This window comes from Stegostoma tigrinum, chromosome 3 (genome assembly GCF_030684315.1).
Source record: "Stegostoma tigrinum isolate sSteTig4 chromosome 3, sSteTig4.hap1, whole genome shotgun sequence".
Taxonomy (NCBI): domain Eukaryota; kingdom Metazoa; phylum Chordata; class Chondrichthyes; order Orectolobiformes; family Stegostomatidae; genus Stegostoma; species Stegostoma tigrinum.
This window is the reverse complement of record NC_081356.1, coordinates 106,000,371-106,019,308: the sequence shown is the minus strand read 5'-3', so window position 1 is coordinate 106,019,308 and position 18,938 is coordinate 106,000,371. Positions and strand designations below refer to the sequence as shown.

Sequence of the window (18,938 nt, the reverse complement as noted above, 5' to 3'; positions counted from 1 at the left end):
GAAGCCAATTACCATTTTCCTTATTATTTATTAAGCTTCACGTCATCTGCAAGTTTCAGAATTATGCCTTACACCTCAGTCCTAAGTCACTAATGTATTTCAAGAACTGTAGCAGGTCCTGGGGAATCATACCTTCTTCCTAGCAGGGACACATCCACTCATTACAACAGTTTTCTATTTAGCCAATTGTGCATCCATGCTATAAATTTCCCCATATCTCTCCTGGCCTTCAGAATTACTGTTAAATTGGATATTTATAAAAATAAGTATGGGAAATCAATAAATCCAAAAGGAATTCAGGATGAACTTCTTTTTAAACTCAGGAATTGATTAGAGTATAGAACCTGCTACAAGGAATTGGTAGCTGAAGCAAATAGCAGTGAAGGATAAGTTGGATAAGCATGCGGAGGAGATAGGAATTAGAGGGATACTGGTAATTACTGATAATAGTGAAGCTACATGATAAAGGGTAGGAATCTCATTTGGAACATAGACCACAATGTGAGTCTGGTTAGATAAATGATCCAAACTTAAAACTGGAGGAGCAGGCATAGGTGATTCAGTTAAGTGAGCCTGTGCAGCTATTCAATATGAACATGGCTGATCTTCTATCTCAAAGCTGTAACCCCACAATCTGCTAATACCCCTTGATGTCGTTGGTCTCTAACAATCTATTTCTATCTTAAATATATTCAATAACAGCCTCTGTAGCCTTCTGTGGTACAGAATTCTAGTGAATACACATCCATTCAACCTAATCTTGCCTAATACAATGAACCTGCCATTCAAAGAATCAGTCTGGTGAACTTGCACTGCACTCCCTCTGTGGAACGCATATACCTGTTTAAAGGAGACCAATGCGTGCACACGGTACTCCAGGTGTGATCCCACCAAGATCCTGTGCAATTCAGTCAGACTTCCTTCCTTCTGTACTCAAATCCTGCTGAAATGAAGGCCAACATACCACTTGCTGCATCTGCATGCTTGCTTTCAGTAACCTATATAGAAGAACACTGAGATAACAAAGTGTGGAGCTGGATGAACACAGCAGGCCAAGCAGCATCCCAGGAGCACAAAAGCTGACGTTTCGGGCCTAGGCCCTTCATCAGAGAGGGGGATGGGGAGAGGGAACTGCAATAAATAGGGAGAGGAAGGGAGGTGGGCCGAAGATGGAGAGAAAACAAGATAGGTAGAGAGGAGAGTATCGGTGGGGAGGTAGGGAGGGGACAGGTCAAGGAGGCGGGATGAGGTGGTAGGTAGGAAATGGAGGAGCGGCTTGAGGTGGGAAGAAGGGATGGGTGGGAGGAAGTACAGGTTAGGGAAGCAGAGACAGGCTGGGCTGGTTTTGGGATGCAGTGGGGGGAGGGGAAGAACTGGGCTGGTTTTGGGATGCAGTGGGTGGCGCAGTGGTAGTATGGCGCACCGACATCTACATCGTCGAGGCCAAATGCCAACTCTCCGACACCTCCTCCTACCGCCCCCGTGATCATGACCCCACCCCCGAGCACAAAACCATCATCTCAAACACCATCCATGACCTCATCACCTCAGGGGACCTCCCACCCACAGCCTCCAACCTCACTGTTCCTCAACCCCGCACGGCCCGTTTCTAGCTCCTTCCCAAAATCCACAAACCTGCCTGCCCTGGTCGACCCATTGTCTCAGCCTGTTCCTGCCCCACCGAACTCATCTCCAACTATCTGTCTCCATTTTCTCCCCTTAGGTCCAGGACCTCCCCACCTACGTCCGTGACACCAACCACGCCCTCCACCTCCTCCAGGACTTCCAATTCCCTGGCCCCCAACACCTCATTTTCACCATGGACATCCAGTCCCTATACACCTGTATTCCTCATGCAGATGGCCTCAAGGCCCTCCGCTTCTTCCTGTCCCGCAGGCCCGACCAGTCCCCCTCCATCGACACCTTCATCCGCCTAGCCGAACTCGTCCTCACCCTGAAGAAATTCTCTTTCGATTCCTCCCACTTCCTACAGACAAAGGGGGTGGCCATGGGTACCCGCATGGGCCTAAGCTATGCCTGCCTCTTTGTAGGTTACGTGGAACAGTCCCTCTTCCGCACCTACACAGGCCCCAAACCCCACCTCTTCCTACGTTACATTGATGACTGTATCGGCGCTGCCTCTTGCTCCCCAGAGGAGCTCGAACTGTTCATCCACTTTACTAACACCTTCCACCCCAACCTCAAGTTTACCTGGGCCATCTCCAACACATCCCTCACCTTCCTGGACCCCTCAGTCTCCATCTCAGGTAACCAGCTAGAAACTGATGTCCATTTCAAGCCCACTGACTCCCACAGCTACCTAGAATACACCTCCTCCCACCTACCCTCCTGCAAAAATTCCATCCTCTATTCCCAATTCCTCTGCCTCCACCGCATCCGCTCCCAGGATGAGGCATTCCACTCCCGCACATCCCAGATGTCCACGTTCTTCAAGGACTGCAAATATCCCCCCGCAGTGGTCGAGAACGCCCTTGACCGCGTCTCCTGCATTTCCCGCAACACATCCCTCACACCCCGCCCCCACCGGATCCCCCTCGTTCTCTCATACCACCCCACCAACCTCCGGATACAACGCATCATCCTCCGACACTTCCGCCATCTACAATCCTACCGCACTATCCTAGCTATTTTTCCATCCCCACCCTAGTCTGCCTTCTGGAGAGACCACACTCTCCAGGACTCCCTTGTCTGCTCCACACTCCCCTCCACCCCCACCACACCCGGCACCTTCCCCTGCAACCACAGGAAGTGCTACACTTGCCCCCACACCTCCTCCCTCACCCATATCCCAGGCCCCAATATGACCTTCCATATCAAGCAGAGGTTCACCTGCACATCTGCCAATGTGGTATATTGTATCCACTGCACCCGGTGTGGCTTTCTCTACATTGCGGAAACCAAGCGGAGGCTTGGGGACCGCTTTGCGGAACACCTCCGCTCACTTTGCAACAAACAACTGCACCTCCCAGTCGCAAACCATTTCAACTCCCCCTCCCATTCCTCAGACGACATGTCCATCATGGGCCTCCTGCAGTGCCACAATGACGCCACCCGAAGGTTGCAGGAACAGCAACTTATATTCCGCTTGGGAACCCTGCAGCCCAATGGTATCAATGTGGACATCACAAGCTTCGAAATCTCCCCTTCCCCCAGTGCATCCCAAAACCAGCCCAGCTCGTCTCTACCTCCCTAACCTGTTCTTCTTCTCGCCCGTCCCTTCCTCCCACCTCAAGCCGCACCTCCATTTCCTACCTACCACCTCTTCCCGCCTCCTTGACCTGTCCATCTTCCCTGGACTGACCTATCCCCCTTCTACCTCCACACCTATACTCTCCTCTCTCCCTATCTTGTTTTCTCTACATCTTCGGTCCGCACCCCCCACCCCACCCCTCCCTATTTATTCCAGTTCCCTCTCCCCATCCCCCTCTCTGAAGAAGGGTCTAGGCCCGAAACATCAGCTTTTGTGCTCCTGAGATGCTGCTTGGCCTGCTGTGTTCATCCAGCTCCACAGTTTGTTATCTTGTATTCTCCAGCATCTGCAATTCCCATTATCACTGATACAAGAACACCGAGGTCCATTTGTATATCAACATGTCCCAATCCATCGCCATTTAAAAAGTATTCTGCCGTTCTGTTTTTCTCAAGGGGTCAACTTCACATTTATCCACGTTATGCTGTATCTTCCATATAGTTACCCACTCATCCAACTGTCCTAAACCATCTTGTGGAGCTGGAGGAACACAGCAGGTCAGGCAGCATCAGAGGAGCAGGAAAGTCAACATTTCGGGTCGGGACCATTCTTCAGAAATAGGGTGAGGGAGGGCAGCCTTGGGTAACTGTCTGCGTAGAGTTTGCACGTTCTCCCAGTGTCTGCGTGGGTTTCTTCCGGGTGCTCCGGTTTCCTCCCACAGTCCAAAGATGTGCATTCTAGGTGGATTGGCCATGCTAAATTGCCCGTAGTGTTCAGGGGTGTGTATGTTATAGGGGGATGGGTCTGGGTGGGATGATCCAAAGGGCGGTGTGGACTTGTTGGGCTGAAGGGCCTGTTTCCACACTGTGGGGAATCTAATCTAAAATAGAGAGAGAGAGAGAGAGAGAGAGAGAGAGAGAGAGAGAGAGAGAGAGAGAGAGAGAGAGAGAGGGGGGCTGGGGAAGGTAGGTGGGATAGTGAGAGGTGAATACAGGAACAGAGTGCTGGGAATTGGTCAGTGAGGTGGGAGGGTCGGATAGGTGGGAGAAAAGATGGACAGGTTGCGTCAGGTCAAGGAGGTGGGGATGAGAGGGAGGGTTGGTCATGGGATGAGGCCAGGGTTGGGGAGATCTTGAAATTGTTAAAATCCACATTTACGTCATTGGACCTGGCCTGCTGGGTTCCTCCAGTTCCACACTGTTATCTCTGCATCAGCAGTTCTTATTATACCTAAAGCTTTTATCCCTTGGAGTTTTTTTTAAACATGCTTTTCTAAACTCACAGATCTCTCTTGATTCTATCATCCCAGTCATGAATATGTATTTTGTGAATAGCTGGACCTAATCACCGATCCTTGCATATGTTACTGTAATGTTGACTAATAGTGAGTGCAAACAAACATTTGTAATCATCTAATGCATTTTTCAAGAGGCAGAAATCTGATTTTAAAATATTCTTTAACGTTTTAAAAGTTAGGTCAAGTTATGTAGGGTTTCAAAAATAATTTACAATTAAGCAGCTATTTACAGAACATGCTCATAATGTAGAAGCTAAATTAACCATTATTATACAACAGGATTCTGCCATTCCCCTCACAAGCCATGATCTAACTAGACTTAGGGGGAAGAGAGTATCTGGGCTGATTACCAGTGAAACAGGTCTAAAGATGGCTTGTGTGTGCCTGCTTCAGGTCACTGCTGTCAGGGGCAACACTGCTTACAGAAGAATTTGTGGAATCCATCATTTTCAGCAATACCCATTACATTTGGTGACAGAAGTGCTCTCTCCGCTATGTGCCCGATTAGCCGCTATCTTTGACAGTAAATAGCAATGTGGGTTTAAATTACAACTTACAATGTACCAAGGACAGTCAAAAATATTCTGGTGTCTGTGCGTGTTGAGTAAAGACCAGATGATAACCCAAATCAACCTGAAGTAAGATAATAAAATGTGAGGCTGGATGAACACAGCAGGCCAAGCAGCATCTCAGGAGCACAAAAGCTGACGTTTCGGGCCTAGACCCTTCATCAACCTGAAGTAATCCTGTACAACACTTCCAACCTGTGTGTCTTTTAAAGAAAACTTTATTTGAGACCACAGAAATGTTGAATTACATTGTATGACATGCTACTTAAAGCACAAAAGCAGGCAAACAAGATCAAGCTATAGAGTCCTACAGCAGAGAGACAGGCCCTTTGGCCCAAACTAGTCCATGTCGATCAAAATTGTACATCCACACGCTAATGCCATTTCCCTGTGCTTGGTCCTTATCCTTCCAAACCTTTCCCATCCATGCATTCATCCAAATGCCTTTTAAATGGTGTTAATATACCTGCCTCAACCACTTCTGCTGGCAGCTCATTCCATACATGTACCATCCCCTGTGCAAAAAAAGTTAACCCTTAGGTTCCCATGTATTCTTTCCCCTCTTAAACTGATGCCCTCTAGTCCTCAATTTTCCAGCCCTGGGAAGAAAGACTGAGTGAATTCACCCTATTCACATATGGATGATAATGGAATAGTGTAGGTTAGATGGGCTTCAGATTGGTTTCACAGGTCGGCGTAACAGAGGACTGAAGGGTCTGTACTGCACTGTAATGTTCTATGTTCTATCCATGCCTCTCAATCTTATACACATCGACAAGATCCCCTCTCAGTCTCCTAAGCTCTGAGGTAAAATGTCCCAGCTTGTCCAACCTGTCTCTATAACTCAGTCCCTTGAGTCCTTGCAACATCCTTGTAAATTTCTGCATGCTTTCAAGTTTAATAGTATCCCTCCTACAGCAAGGTGACCAAAACAAAACACAATATTCCAAGTTCGCAAAGTGCGGAGCTGGATGAACACAGCAGGCCAAGCAGCATCTGAGGAGAACAAAAGCTGACGTTTCGGGCCGAGACCCTTCTGGGGCCAAGACGTCAGCTTTTGTGCTCCTAAGATGCCGCTTGGCCTGTGTTTGTCCAGCTCCACAATTTGTGATCTTGGATTCTCCAGCATTTGCAGTTCCCATTATCTATGATACAATACTCCAAGTGCAGCCTTACCAACATTCTGTACAACTGCAACATAATTTCCCAGCTTCTGTACTCAGTGCCCTGACTGATGAAGGCCAGTACGCCAAAAGCCTTCTTCACTGCCTTGTCTACCTGTGACTCCACTTTCAGAGAACCGTGCACCTGAACTCCAAGGTCCCTCTGTTCCACTACACTCCTTAAGGCCCTATCATTCACCATAAAGCTCCAACCTTGATCTGACTTTCCAAAAAATGCAATATCTCACACTTATCTATGTTAAACTCCATTTGCCTTTTCTCAGCCCACTTCCCCAGCTGACCAAGATCCTGCTACAATTTCTGATAACCTTCCTCACTGTCCACGATACCGCCTATTTTAGTGCCATCCGCAAATTAGTCACGCCTTGTGCATTCTCATCCAAAATCATCAATATACATAACAAACAGCAACGGGGCCAACACCAATCCTTGAGGAATATCACTAGTCACAGGCCTCCAGTCAGTCAAGCATCCTTCTATAACTACTGTGCTTCCTACCACCTAGCCTATAGAGTATCCGATTTGCCACGTCTCTCTGTCTTTCATGCAACCTAACTTTCCGGAGCAGCCTACCACATGGAGCCTTATCAAAGGCCCTACTAAAATCCAAATAGACTGCATCCACCACCCTGCCCTTATTAACCTTCCTGGTCACTTCAAAGAACTCTAACAAAATTGATTCATGATCTCCCACACACAAAGCCATGCTGACTAATCCTAATCAAACCCTATCTTTATAAATGCATGCACATCTTATTCCTCAGAATCTTCTCAAATAACTTACATACCATAGAGATTAAGCTCACTAGTCTATAATTCCCAGGTTTTTCTCTGCAGCTCTTCTTGAATAAGGCACAACATTTGCTACATTCCAGTCCTCTGGGACCTCACCTGTGGCTAAAGGTGATGCAAATATATCAGTCAGGGCCCATGCAGGTTCCTCCCTAGCTTCTTATACATCCACCTTCATACATTCTTATACGTCCAACACCATCTCCCCAAATTCCCAAGTCTTCATATCATTCTCCATGGTAAATACAGAGCAGGCCAAGCAGCATCTGAGGAGGAATGGGATACAGGGGAACTTAGCTGCTTGGATACAGAATTGGCTGGCCAACAGAAGACAGCGAGTGGTAGTAGAAGGAAAATATTCTGCCTGCAAGTCAGTGGTGAGTGGAGTTCCACAGGGCTCTGTCCTTGGGCCTCTACTGTTTGTAATTTTTATTAATGACTTGGATGAGGGGATTGAAGGATGGGTCAGCAAGTTTGCAGACGACACAAAGGTCGGAGGTGTCGTTGGCAGTATAGAGGGCTGTTGTAGGCTGCAGCGGGACATTGACAGGATGCAGAGATGGGCTGAGAGGTGGCAAATGGAGTTCAACCTGGATAAATGCGAGGTGATGCATTTTGGAAGGTCGAATTTGAAAGCTGAGTACAGGATTAAGGATAGGATTCTTGGCAGTGTGGAGGAACAGAGGGATCTTGGTGTGCAGATACATAGATCCCTTAAAATGGCCACCCAAGTGGACAGGGTTGTTAAGAAAGCATATGGTGTTTTGGCTTTCATTAACAGGGGGATTGAGTTTAAGAGTCGTGAGATCTTGTTGCAGCTCTATAAAACTTTGGTTAGACCGCACTTGGAATACTGCATCCAGTTCTGGGCGCCCTATTATAGGAAAGATGTGGATGCTTTGGAGAGGGTTCAGAGGAGATTTACCAGGATGCTGCCTGGACTGGAGGGCTTATCTTATGAAGAGAGGTTGACTGAGCTCGGTCTCTTTTCATTGGAGAAAAGGAGGAGGAGAGGGGACCTAATTGAGGTATACAAGATAATGAGAGGCATAGATAGAGTTGATAGCCAGAGACTATTTCCCAGGGCAGAAATGGCTAGCACGAGGGGTCATAGTTTTAAGCTGGTTGGTGGAAAGTATAGAGGGGATGTCAGAGGCAGGTTCTTTACGCAGAGAGTTGAGAGAGCATGGAATGCGTTGCCAGCAGCAGTTGTGGAAGCAAGGTCATTGGGGTCATTTAAGAGACTGCTGGACATGTATATGGTCACAGAAATTTGAGGGTGCATACATGAGGATCAATGGTCGGCACAACATTGTGGGCTGAAGGACCTGTTCTGTGCTGTACTGTTCTATGTTCTATGTTCTAAGAGAAATATTCGTTGAAGACCTCACCCATCTCCTGTGGTTCCACAGATACATGTCCACTTTGGTCCTTGAGGGGTCCTATTCTCCCTCTAGTCATTCTTTTTCCTTTAATACACTAAAAGAATCTCTTTGGATGCACCTTAATTTTTTCGGCCAAAGCTGTCTCATGCCATGTTTTCACCCTCCTGATTCCCTTCTTCAGTAAACTCCTGTATCTTCTATGTATCTCCAAGGATTCCCTTGATTCCAACTGCCTGTTCCTGAGCCATGCCTCCTTATTTCTGGTCATAGCCTCAATATCTTGTCATCCAGGGTTCCCTACTCCTGCCAATCTTGCCCTTCATCCTCACAGGAATAGAAAGATCTTGAACTCTAGCTTTCACACCTTTGAGGCCTCCAACTTGCCAGAGGTCCCTGTGCCTGCAAACAAATTATTCCAACCAACCCTTGTAAGTTCCTGCTTAATTTCATCAAAATTCACCTTGCCCCAATTTAGAACTTGAACCTGTGGACCAGTTTTGTCTTTTTCTAAATTAGTACAGCCACGGTCACTGGTCCCAAAGATGCTCCCCCACTGTTACCTCAGTCACCTGTCCTTCCCAAGTAGGACCCTCTACACACTGCTTGAGGAAACTTTCCTAAATACATTTAACAAATCCCACCCTATCTAAGCCCTTAGCACTATGGCACTCACAGTCAATGTTAGGAAAATTAAAATCCTCAACTATGACAACCCTGTTGCTCCTCCAAGTCGCTACCATCTCCCTGCATTTGTGATCCTTTAATTCCCATTGACTATTTTGGGGGCCGTAGTACAACCCTAATAACATTACCGATCCCCATCTTGTTTCTTGGTTCCACCCACAAAGCCACACTGGATAATCGCTCAGTTATTTCATCTCTGACTACTGCTGTGATACTCCCCTTAATCAAAAATGGAGTACAGCATGATGCTCTGGGTGACATACTTTAGCAAAGATACAATACAATACAATATAATACAGCACAGGAACAGGCCCTTTGGCCCACCAAACCTGCGTTGATTCCTAATCCTTATTTAAACCCACTACTAATTGCCCATGCCTGGTATCTATTCTTCTGTTCATGTCTCTGTCATGAAATGCCTTAAACATCATTAATGTGCCTGTTTCCACCTCTTCCATGGGCAGTGTGTTCCAGGCACCCACTATCTTGTGTGAAAAATTTCAGGGGAAAAAGGGGAACTTACCCCCCCTCTCACTCTGAACTTGTGCCCTCTTGCAGTTGTCATTTCCATCCTGGGAAAAAGCCTCTGACTATCCACTCTATTCATGCCTGTTATACTTCTGTGGGCCTCTTTCAGTTCGGCCCTCAGCCTCTGTCTTTCCAGTGAAATCAATCTGAGTTTATCCAGCCTCTCTCCACAACTAAAACCTTTGAGATCAGGCAACATCTGGTAAACCTTCTCTGTAATCTCTCTCGAGCATCGGTGTCCTTCTCGTGCTGTGATGGCTAGATCTGCACGCGGTATTCCAAACACGTTGGAGAGAACGCAGAAAAGGTTTGCAAGAATAGTTCCCGAGAAACTTCAGTTACAGAGACAGATTCGGGAAGTACCGACTTGGACAGAAGACGACGAAGAGGCAATTTGACAGAGGTTTCAAAACCCACAAACGGACTGAGCAGAGGAGAGAGAGAGCGGGGTGGGGGGAAGAGAGAGAGAGGGGGGATGGAGAGAGAGAGAGAAACTGTTCCCACTTGTAAAGGGCTTGAAAATGAGGGGACACTGATTTAAAATTATTTGCAAAAGCAACAATTGCATTGTGAGAGACATTTTAATGCAGCGAGTGAATGGAGTCTAAATTGCACTGTCTGGAAACATAGTGGAGGCAGTTTCAATCAAGGGATTCAAGATGACACTGGATGATTACTTGAATAGAAACAATGTGCAGGGAATAGGGTGAAAGGCAAGATCTGAGCATCAAGCTACATTGCTCACTCAGTCAGTGCTGAAATGTTGGGCCAAATGGTATCTTTCTGCATTCAAAGAATTCCAGGAATCTGTGCCCCACCCAGTAGTCACTGATGCTAGCTATTTAGCATCGAAGTCCTGCCTTAATTACAAAGAACATTTCCTGACCTGAGCTCGCTTCAACACTGCCACAACTGGCAGTTGGTTGCTAAATAGCTGAGCTCTCTCATCATTCACTTAGTAAATAAACATTGCAACATCTACCTCCACCCAAATAACGATTAAAAGAATGAGTGCCTTTTAAAGGTGTTAGACACTTTCTTTCATCATTGTGATGCAAATTTAAATCCAACTCTGGGTGATAGTTTGAGAATTTCCACAGCCTGTTGACTGTATTAGTCCTGTATGACAGCCAGGACTGTGTCAAATCAGCTTGTAGACAGTATAAGCAGATAATTCACATTTACTCTGTTGACTCAGCATTAATTAACAATATTGTCATGAAACCTCAGGATGGTTATGTAGGGCAATGGGAAAACAAAAAACCTATTCATGCAGTTGTATTTATTTGTTTTTATTCCAGCACTTTAAATTCAGCCAGTAAAGGCAAAATAAAGTTAAACATACGTAGAATAATATGTACTCAAAGGAGGAGTTTTTACACAAGTAATAATTTGTTCCAAAATGCCATTTTGAAACTAAAACTTGCTAATAATAGTTACAAGTAACTGTGTCAACACTGTTTTGGTCAGCAGTGAGAAACAAACTAAATGGTAATCAATGAAGGAAATTAAATGCTTCCAGCATTTTTTTTTAAGAAAAGTGTAAATTGTAGAACTGAAAACTAATGCGGTGAAAATATAACCACAATTACACTTGGTTTTCATCTTGTGAAACATCTTCTGTAACATATAACAGAATGTATAATTATAAGTAGTAAATCCTGGTATTGTTGTAAATGTTGAAAGCATCAGGGCTTGCACTAAAGCATACAGAACCCAAACCAGACCAAGGGCCTGGTGTGCTGCACTTAGATCTCATATTACAGCATGACAAATGACAAAGGAAAAGGGGCCAATAGGAAGGAAAACTTAACTGTGTCAGGAAGTGGCTCATATTGACCACCGCTGAGCAAAAACAGACACTCTACCATGGATCCTTTTAGCGACTGAGCAGGGCAAAACAGTGATGCTTCATTTATAATCACCGAGATTCCTTTCAGACTCAACTACAGCAAGCAACAGGACCTAAATTTTTTGACTGGGTGGAAGGCTACTCCCATCAATGTTAACACCCCACATGTGCAAATAAGCTCAGAAATTGCTACATCACACATTATATTAAGCACTGAAGGCTTTGTATGACCGATTGAAGCAGATATCACATGTTGAAAAGACTACCCTCATTTCTAGTAGACAGGTTCGAAATCAAAATTTAAGAGTTTTAAAACTTTTCAGGATATAATGGATACCTTGATAAAAGCAGTGGGATAAGAAAAAGCAAAAGGCAAATTTTCAGGTTAGCTTCAGATTACCGTATCATGGGGATTTACAATATTGACCTTACACCATCCTGCCATCATTCCAATGGGTTCGAATATAGATGAGAGGCTCGATTTTCATACTGTGCTTCTTCAAATGGTGTTTAAAAAAACAAGGATAAAATTGAGAACAGCAGCAGGGCATTTGTCCACTCAAACATGTTGCGCTGTTCAATGAGACCGTGGCTGATGTGATTGCAGCCTCAACTGCAATTTCCTGTCCATCCCTTTGGTTCCCTTGTTAGTCAAAAACCTAAGAACATATCTATTTCAGCCTTAAAAATGTTCAATGACCCTGGCGCCATCACTCACTGGGGAAGCGGGCTTCAAAAATTCTCAAGCCTCAAAAAAGTTCACCTCATTTCTATTTTAAATGGGAAGTTCTTAAGTATTAGATGGTGTCGCCAAGTTCTGGTCATTTCCACATTCCTTTAAACTCCAATGGATACAGACTTGTCAAACACTCATAAGAAAACCCTCCATCCCAGGTATCATTTGAGTGCATCTTCTCTGAATTACCTGTAACGCATTTGTATCCTTCAACAAAGAGGGAAACCAAAACTGTATGTGGTACTCCTAAAGTGACCTCATCAATGCCTGTGCTTTGCACTACTGCAAAATATCACAACAACAACATTCCACTTGCTTGTTAAATCACTTGCTGTACCTGCACCTTGACCTTGAGATTCATTTACTGGGACACCAGATTCCTCTGTAACCACACAGTTCTGCAACCAGCTATATAAATAACATGCTGCTTTTCTAGTCATCCTGCCAAAGCAACAACACCATAAGAAATAAGAGCAGAGGTAGATTGTGACATGGCTGATCCAACAATCCACAACTCCACTTTCCCATGTTTTCCGAATAACTCTGGGTTCCCTTATTGACTAAAAACCTGTATCTCAGCCCTTAATATATGTTACCAATTCAGCCTTGACAGCCCTTTTTGAGAAACAATCCCACAGATTCACTACCCTCAGACAAAAAAAACCTTCTCATCTCTGCTTTAAATATGTAATCACTTACTCTGAGAGTTAGCCCTCTGGGCATATATCCTCCCACAAGGGGAAATGATCTCTCTGGATCCACCCTGTCAAGTCCCCTATAAATTGTATGTGTTTCAATAGGTTGCCTCCCATTGCTCTGAACTCTGCTGAGGACAGGCCCAATCCACTCAACTTCTTCCCATAAGAAAACCCGTCCATACCCAAATCCAACTTGGTGAACTTTCTCTGGACTTCCTCCAATTACAGTACATATTTCCTTGAATACAGGGACTACAACTACTCTCAGCCGTCCAGCTGTGATCAAATGATTGCTTTATTTAGTTTTAGCAAGAACTTCCCTAACTTTATGCTCCATTTCCCTGTAAATTAAGGCCAACGTTCCATTTTCCTCCCCCATGATGTGCTATGGTATGCTGGCTTTTTGTGATTTTAGAGCCAAGAACCCCCAAAGCCCCCTCTTCTGGAGCTTTCTGTAATCTGCCTCCACTTAAATAATATTCAGCTCCTCTATTCATACTGTCAAAGTGCACAACCTCACATTTTCCCACATTATATTCCATCAGCCAAATTTTGCCCACTCACTTAACCTGTCTATATTCCTCTGCAGAACTTTTGTATCATCTATAGTACTCGTCTTCACTCTTATTTTCATATAATCCCCACAACTGGCTATAATAATACATTAGTTCTCCTAAAAGTCATTAACATGGGCAGGTTCTACATTAATAATACATTTTATGTGGTGCCTGCAGTGTTATTATCTGGGATCACATTTACATCTCGACATTGCCGGTAGCATTGCACAAGATTCACGTTGGATGAAGCACCCTTTGTGGGCAATGTATGAATGCTCTAACCCCAGTCATGTTTCTAAACTCAGTGTCCCATCGTTTTCCAGGTTACCTTAGTGCATGTACGCAGTAGATCACTCGAGGCATATTTTTCCGATCATAAACATCTGTCGTCTCAGGATAAAAGATCTGAAATAATAAAGATCAACCAAAAAATATATTACTTGTCAAAATTAAATGCTGTGCAAGCATTCACTTGTATTGTGTCAAACTTCCCTTAACCAATATTTGCTCATTTTCAAGGCTCTAAATAAATTACCTGTTAATGTTCACATCTCTTAGTCAACGCGTTCATGCCATGCACCACAGATTGCTTGATCAAAAAATATATATTACGTTTTAAATAACTTTTGTTTAATAGTTTTTTTGAATGAAATACAGAATTACAACACAATTACACATGTTAATGATAAGTCAGTGAGTGAGACAAAAAAGTTTTATAACGCATCAAAAACACACAAAGTATCATCGATGGGAAGTATCAAATCTGCTCCCATCACAAAAATGTTTGGAAGAAGGGTATTGTATCTTGCTATGACTTCATTCATTGCAGCAGAGATGGTGGCTTGAAACTTGCTCATTGGGAGTGGTGGGCTTTTGAGCAACGGGTAATCGAGGGGCATGCAACAGATTACATATGCTGCATACTCTGCCAAAAATGTCCTTTCTTCGCTACCTGGCACTGACATGTATGAAAGGTTTAGACAGCAAAATTAAAAACACGCTTTATAAAAAAATACTTTGACAAAATAAAAGCAGAGTGCTGATCATGTCAGGGATCTGAAATAAAAACAAAACAAAAATGCTGGAGAAATTCAGCAAGTCTGGAAGCTTCTGTGGTGAGAGAAACAGAGTTAATGTTGAGAGTCCAATATGCATTTTTTATATTTGCAATGGCTGAGTATTGAAACAAAAATGTACTCCCACCGGATCTCCTTCATCCCAAAACCTAATCTCTCAAACATACCTATTACTGGGGTATTTTAAATTCTCAAAGCTTCCAAATTAGCCAGCCTCAGCAGTGAAGATTACTTCCATTAACAAAGTAAAAAGAAGTTCAATACTGGGAATGCATACAACCCCCGCAAGAAACTAAGAAAACATTGCTAAAACCCATTTCATGGATGATCCTTACAGTGACCAGAAAGACTGCCACAAGTTTCCTAGATCTAAATCCTCATGGTGAAGGGGTGGCATTGTAACTCAGTGTATCATCTATTTTACTTAATCAATAGCTACTAATACTTCGAACTCATTCAATTCAAAATAACACGCAGTCTAAACAGAATACTATTTGAAGCAGCTCATCCGATTGGTATCAAATTGGTTTTCATTTCTTCTCACTATATTGAAAGCCAGAACTAAAAGTATTACAAACAATTTGCCAAACTGTTTCCAACATTTCTAAACTTCTTCAATGAGTGAAGAGATAATTCGATGCCCAGTATTGGTAAGAAATGATGCTGAAGATGAAAAATATATACAGCACATATTATAAAGAGCCTTCCTTGCATAGGCACTATTGAACGTTTGATTCAAAATAAACTGTACTTGGTAATATTTCCAAACATTTATAAGATTGATATAGCTCAAACAGCAGATAAAATCTCAACGGCAAGTCGAGTTTAACTCCAAATTCTGCACATGGCCATTAACCATATCACTTCTGGAGATCTAGAGGTCAATGAATGTCAAAACTATGCAGTATGTACACAAGTAGCAAAGGTCAAATGTCACATTACCAAGGAAACTTGACAAATTGCACCCTAACTCAATATCAAGTAAGAAGCAAGATAGAATTCCTGAAGTTCCTTAGTCAGATGTTAGATATGAACTACTAATCTATCAAAAAAAAACTATCAAAAGCCCTGCTCTCACTTTTACTTTGGCTGCTTCAATACCTCCTGGGATTTAAGCAAGAGCTGCCAATAAACAGAGATAATGGGAACTGCAGATGCTGGAGAATCCAAGATAATAAAATGTGAGGCTGGATGAACACAGCAGGCCAAGCAGCATCTCAGGAGCACAAAAGCTGACGTTTACAAAAGCTACCAATAAACAGCCATTTTTATTTCAGAACGACATGCAAAAGATGATCTATCAAGGCAGGGTGGGGGAGGGGATGCTCTCCCATTACAGCAAAAACCCTAACTTGGGGCTCATCGTAGAACTGATGCTTGTGAGTGAGGTGTCACCATATTCATTTTCTAAAATGGACAAGCTGCCTGTGGAAATACGACCAGCTGACTCAAGTAATGGAGCTGTGGCCCAACACTGGAACAAACAGTCCATAACCAATTTCAAACACCACAAATCTGCTTAAAATTGAAACTAATGTTAAAAAAATACACAGAAATAGAAAGAATCATGAAGTTGAATAGAACTAATGAGAAGCAGAACTCAATTACAGCACTGAGGGACTTGGCTCTCAGCAGACTCCCACTGAGCAAAGGTTGCATATCCAACACTCCACTGCTGAGAGCTAAAACCTGCAACACCTCACCCACTCCTCATAACCTCACAGTGAGCTAAGTTTCATCATTTGAACCTTCCCAACTGAGCACGATTTCATCCCAAAAAGATCCCAACTGAACACCCTCATCAAATCTTTTATCTTGCTAATATTTCTGATTCCACAATTCCAGCATCCTGCCCTCACGCAACCTCATCTTCTCTAATATGCTTCAATTCCTTTTTACAGTAACACCCTCATTCCTACAAAAGCCCCACTTTTCCAAACCAAACTAATAGGCTACATTTCTTTGCCCCTTTCCAATCCTTTTCACTCCCTGCTGCCTTTGTTGTCTCCTCCACCCCCGCAAATGTTTCTTTAATACTGATAATTCTGAAATATTCCTATTGATCTTAAATGCATGTGCAAAGTGGCAATTTTTTTTTGTTTGGCAAAGGCACATTAAAACTAAATAAGCTGTTTGGCTAGCTAAGAAAAATACCAGAACACTGTCCAAAAACACAAATATGACTTGGTCATCCATCAGCCAGGGAAGCAGACAGTGTAAGCACCACATTTGGGTAGATGACCATGTGATGCAATGCTACAATCACAGAGACCGGGAGTTAAGTTTGATCATTGTGGTCTGGGCTGAGTTAGCGGATTGTAACTAGGGCAGTGGTTCAGACTCCACAGGCTAAGTCAAAAAACCTGCAAATTCTACAAACCCAGAATGAAAATAGATGGGTGACATTTTTCTAATACTTTCTGTCAACGTGTTAGAAGTTGTTAACATTGCTGTGGACATTTTTGTTAGAATCCTCAACATCCTTTAGAGCAAACAAAATAAGGAAAGACAAGTATTTGATACTAATATAGTCTGGTCAGCTGAAGAACTTTAACCAAATCAAGACAAGGTGTTGGATAAATTAACTGCCTAGCTCTTTTTTCTGCACACCTAATCTGGACTGGACTCACTTGTCCTAAAGGATACATACATGCTCGATAAGGCAACGCATTTTAGGAAATTTCACTTGTATAAAATCATACAATCACATTGAAGCAGCAGGAAATATTCCTCCAAATGTGGGATTTGGCTTCCATTGTGGGGGCAGTAAAAAGTGGTTCTTCATACATTGAATCACAAAGAACTATCATGGAATCAGTCTGCACAGAGAGAGAAAAAGTGCTCCCAAGCAGAATGAGGGACAAAGGAAACAGTCTCACACCACTGGTAGACAAATCATAAACTATTTGCAGCATGATTACTCAATTTTGCAGGCGGCAGATAGACTGTAAACAATAATTTTTAGCAACAATGGGGAGAAAAGGATGAGAAGGATTTGACGAGTTTCTTTGAACTCCTGGTACATATGTTTGGGCTGTTAAGAACACAGATGGAAGAATTCACTCAAAACAAAGTCAACAGGATATTCCTTAGTCACATCTCAGGAAAACAGGGCACAATTGTGACTGAACCATAATTCGTTACCATTAGGCACAGTTCAATTTACTGTATCGAATAAGCTTTTCCCTTTTGGCAATGGCCTCCTTTTGCTTCATACAGACGAGGGGTAGGCCATTCAGCCCTTGAGCCTGCTCTGCTATTTACTTAAATCAGGACTGATCTGACTGTAACCTCAAATCAACATGCACATCAATCCCGGAGAACATCACCCACTTTGTTTATGAAGGATCTGTCCACACTGGCCTTCAAAATACTCAGTTTTGCATTACCCTTTCAGGAACAGATATCTAAAAGGAGATAAGAAGCTCAAAAATCAATTCTCTTATCTGTTCTAAATGGGTGATCCCTGACTTTTAAGACAGTGACTTAATTTTAAACTCTAACGTAAACATTCCTTTCACATCTACCCTGTGAATACTCTCATAAGGAAACCTACCAATTTCAGGTGATTTTCAAGTAAATCTCTTTTGAACTGTTTCCATAGTATTACATCATTCCTTAAAAACAGTGACTAAATAAGGCACAGTACTCCAGACACGGTCTCATGAGTGTTGTGTTTAACTGAAGCATAAACTCCAAAACTTTTGTATTCACTCTACTTGGCAATAAATCACTTGCTTAAGCTGCACACTAACTTTTTGTGATTCATACATTAGAACACCTAGATCCTTCTGCAAACTCTCACAATTTAGAAAATGTTTCTTCCTGGACAATTTCACATTCTTTCCACATTTTACTCCATTTACTAGATCTTCGCTCACTCAATCCACCTTCATCCATTTATCACCTCCCTGTACCCTTTTCACAACTTCCTTCCCTACCCAACTTGGTGCTATCAGCAAATAAGGCAAATGATACCTTCTGTTCCTTCATCCCAGTCACTAATGGAATGGTCTTTCCATAATGTAACTGCATTATTAGAGCCTCTTGTGTCTCCGCACACCTTGTAATATATTATCTAGCTTTAGAATGCAATAAGCAGTACTATAAAGAAACCCAACCTTGAAGACAATTCTTGACTCAACTTCTTCTCAACCAGTTTATCTTGAACCCAACTATCATGTGGGCGTATTGCCCCATACAACCAAAGATGTCACTTTGTATTTTCCCAATGTCTTACTTCCCCATCTTTGCTTCATCATTAAATTGGATAAACATGCCTTCCATCCCTCCATCCAGTTTGTTGACATAGATTGTAAACTACCGCAATCTAAGCACTGATCCCTGCAGTACACCAACAGTTACATCT

The 18,938-nt window shown here is 43.2% G+C and overlaps 1 protein-coding gene across 3 annotated transcripts in view; it reads right to left on the bottom strand.

Moving 5' to 3' along the window:
* Positions 1-18,938, bottom strand: part of iqgap2 (IQ motif containing GTPase activating protein 2) — a 328,015-nt gene that overhangs the window by 144,589 nt on the left and 164,488 nt on the right. For all 3 annotated transcript variants that reach the window (XM_048527158.2, XM_048527159.2, XM_059644808.1), the window contains one exon: positions 13,822-13,898. In XM_048527158.2, the coding sequence (XP_048383115.1) occupies positions 13,822-13,898 (77 nt within the window). The remainder of the gene's footprint in view (positions 1-13,821; positions 13,899-18,938) is intronic.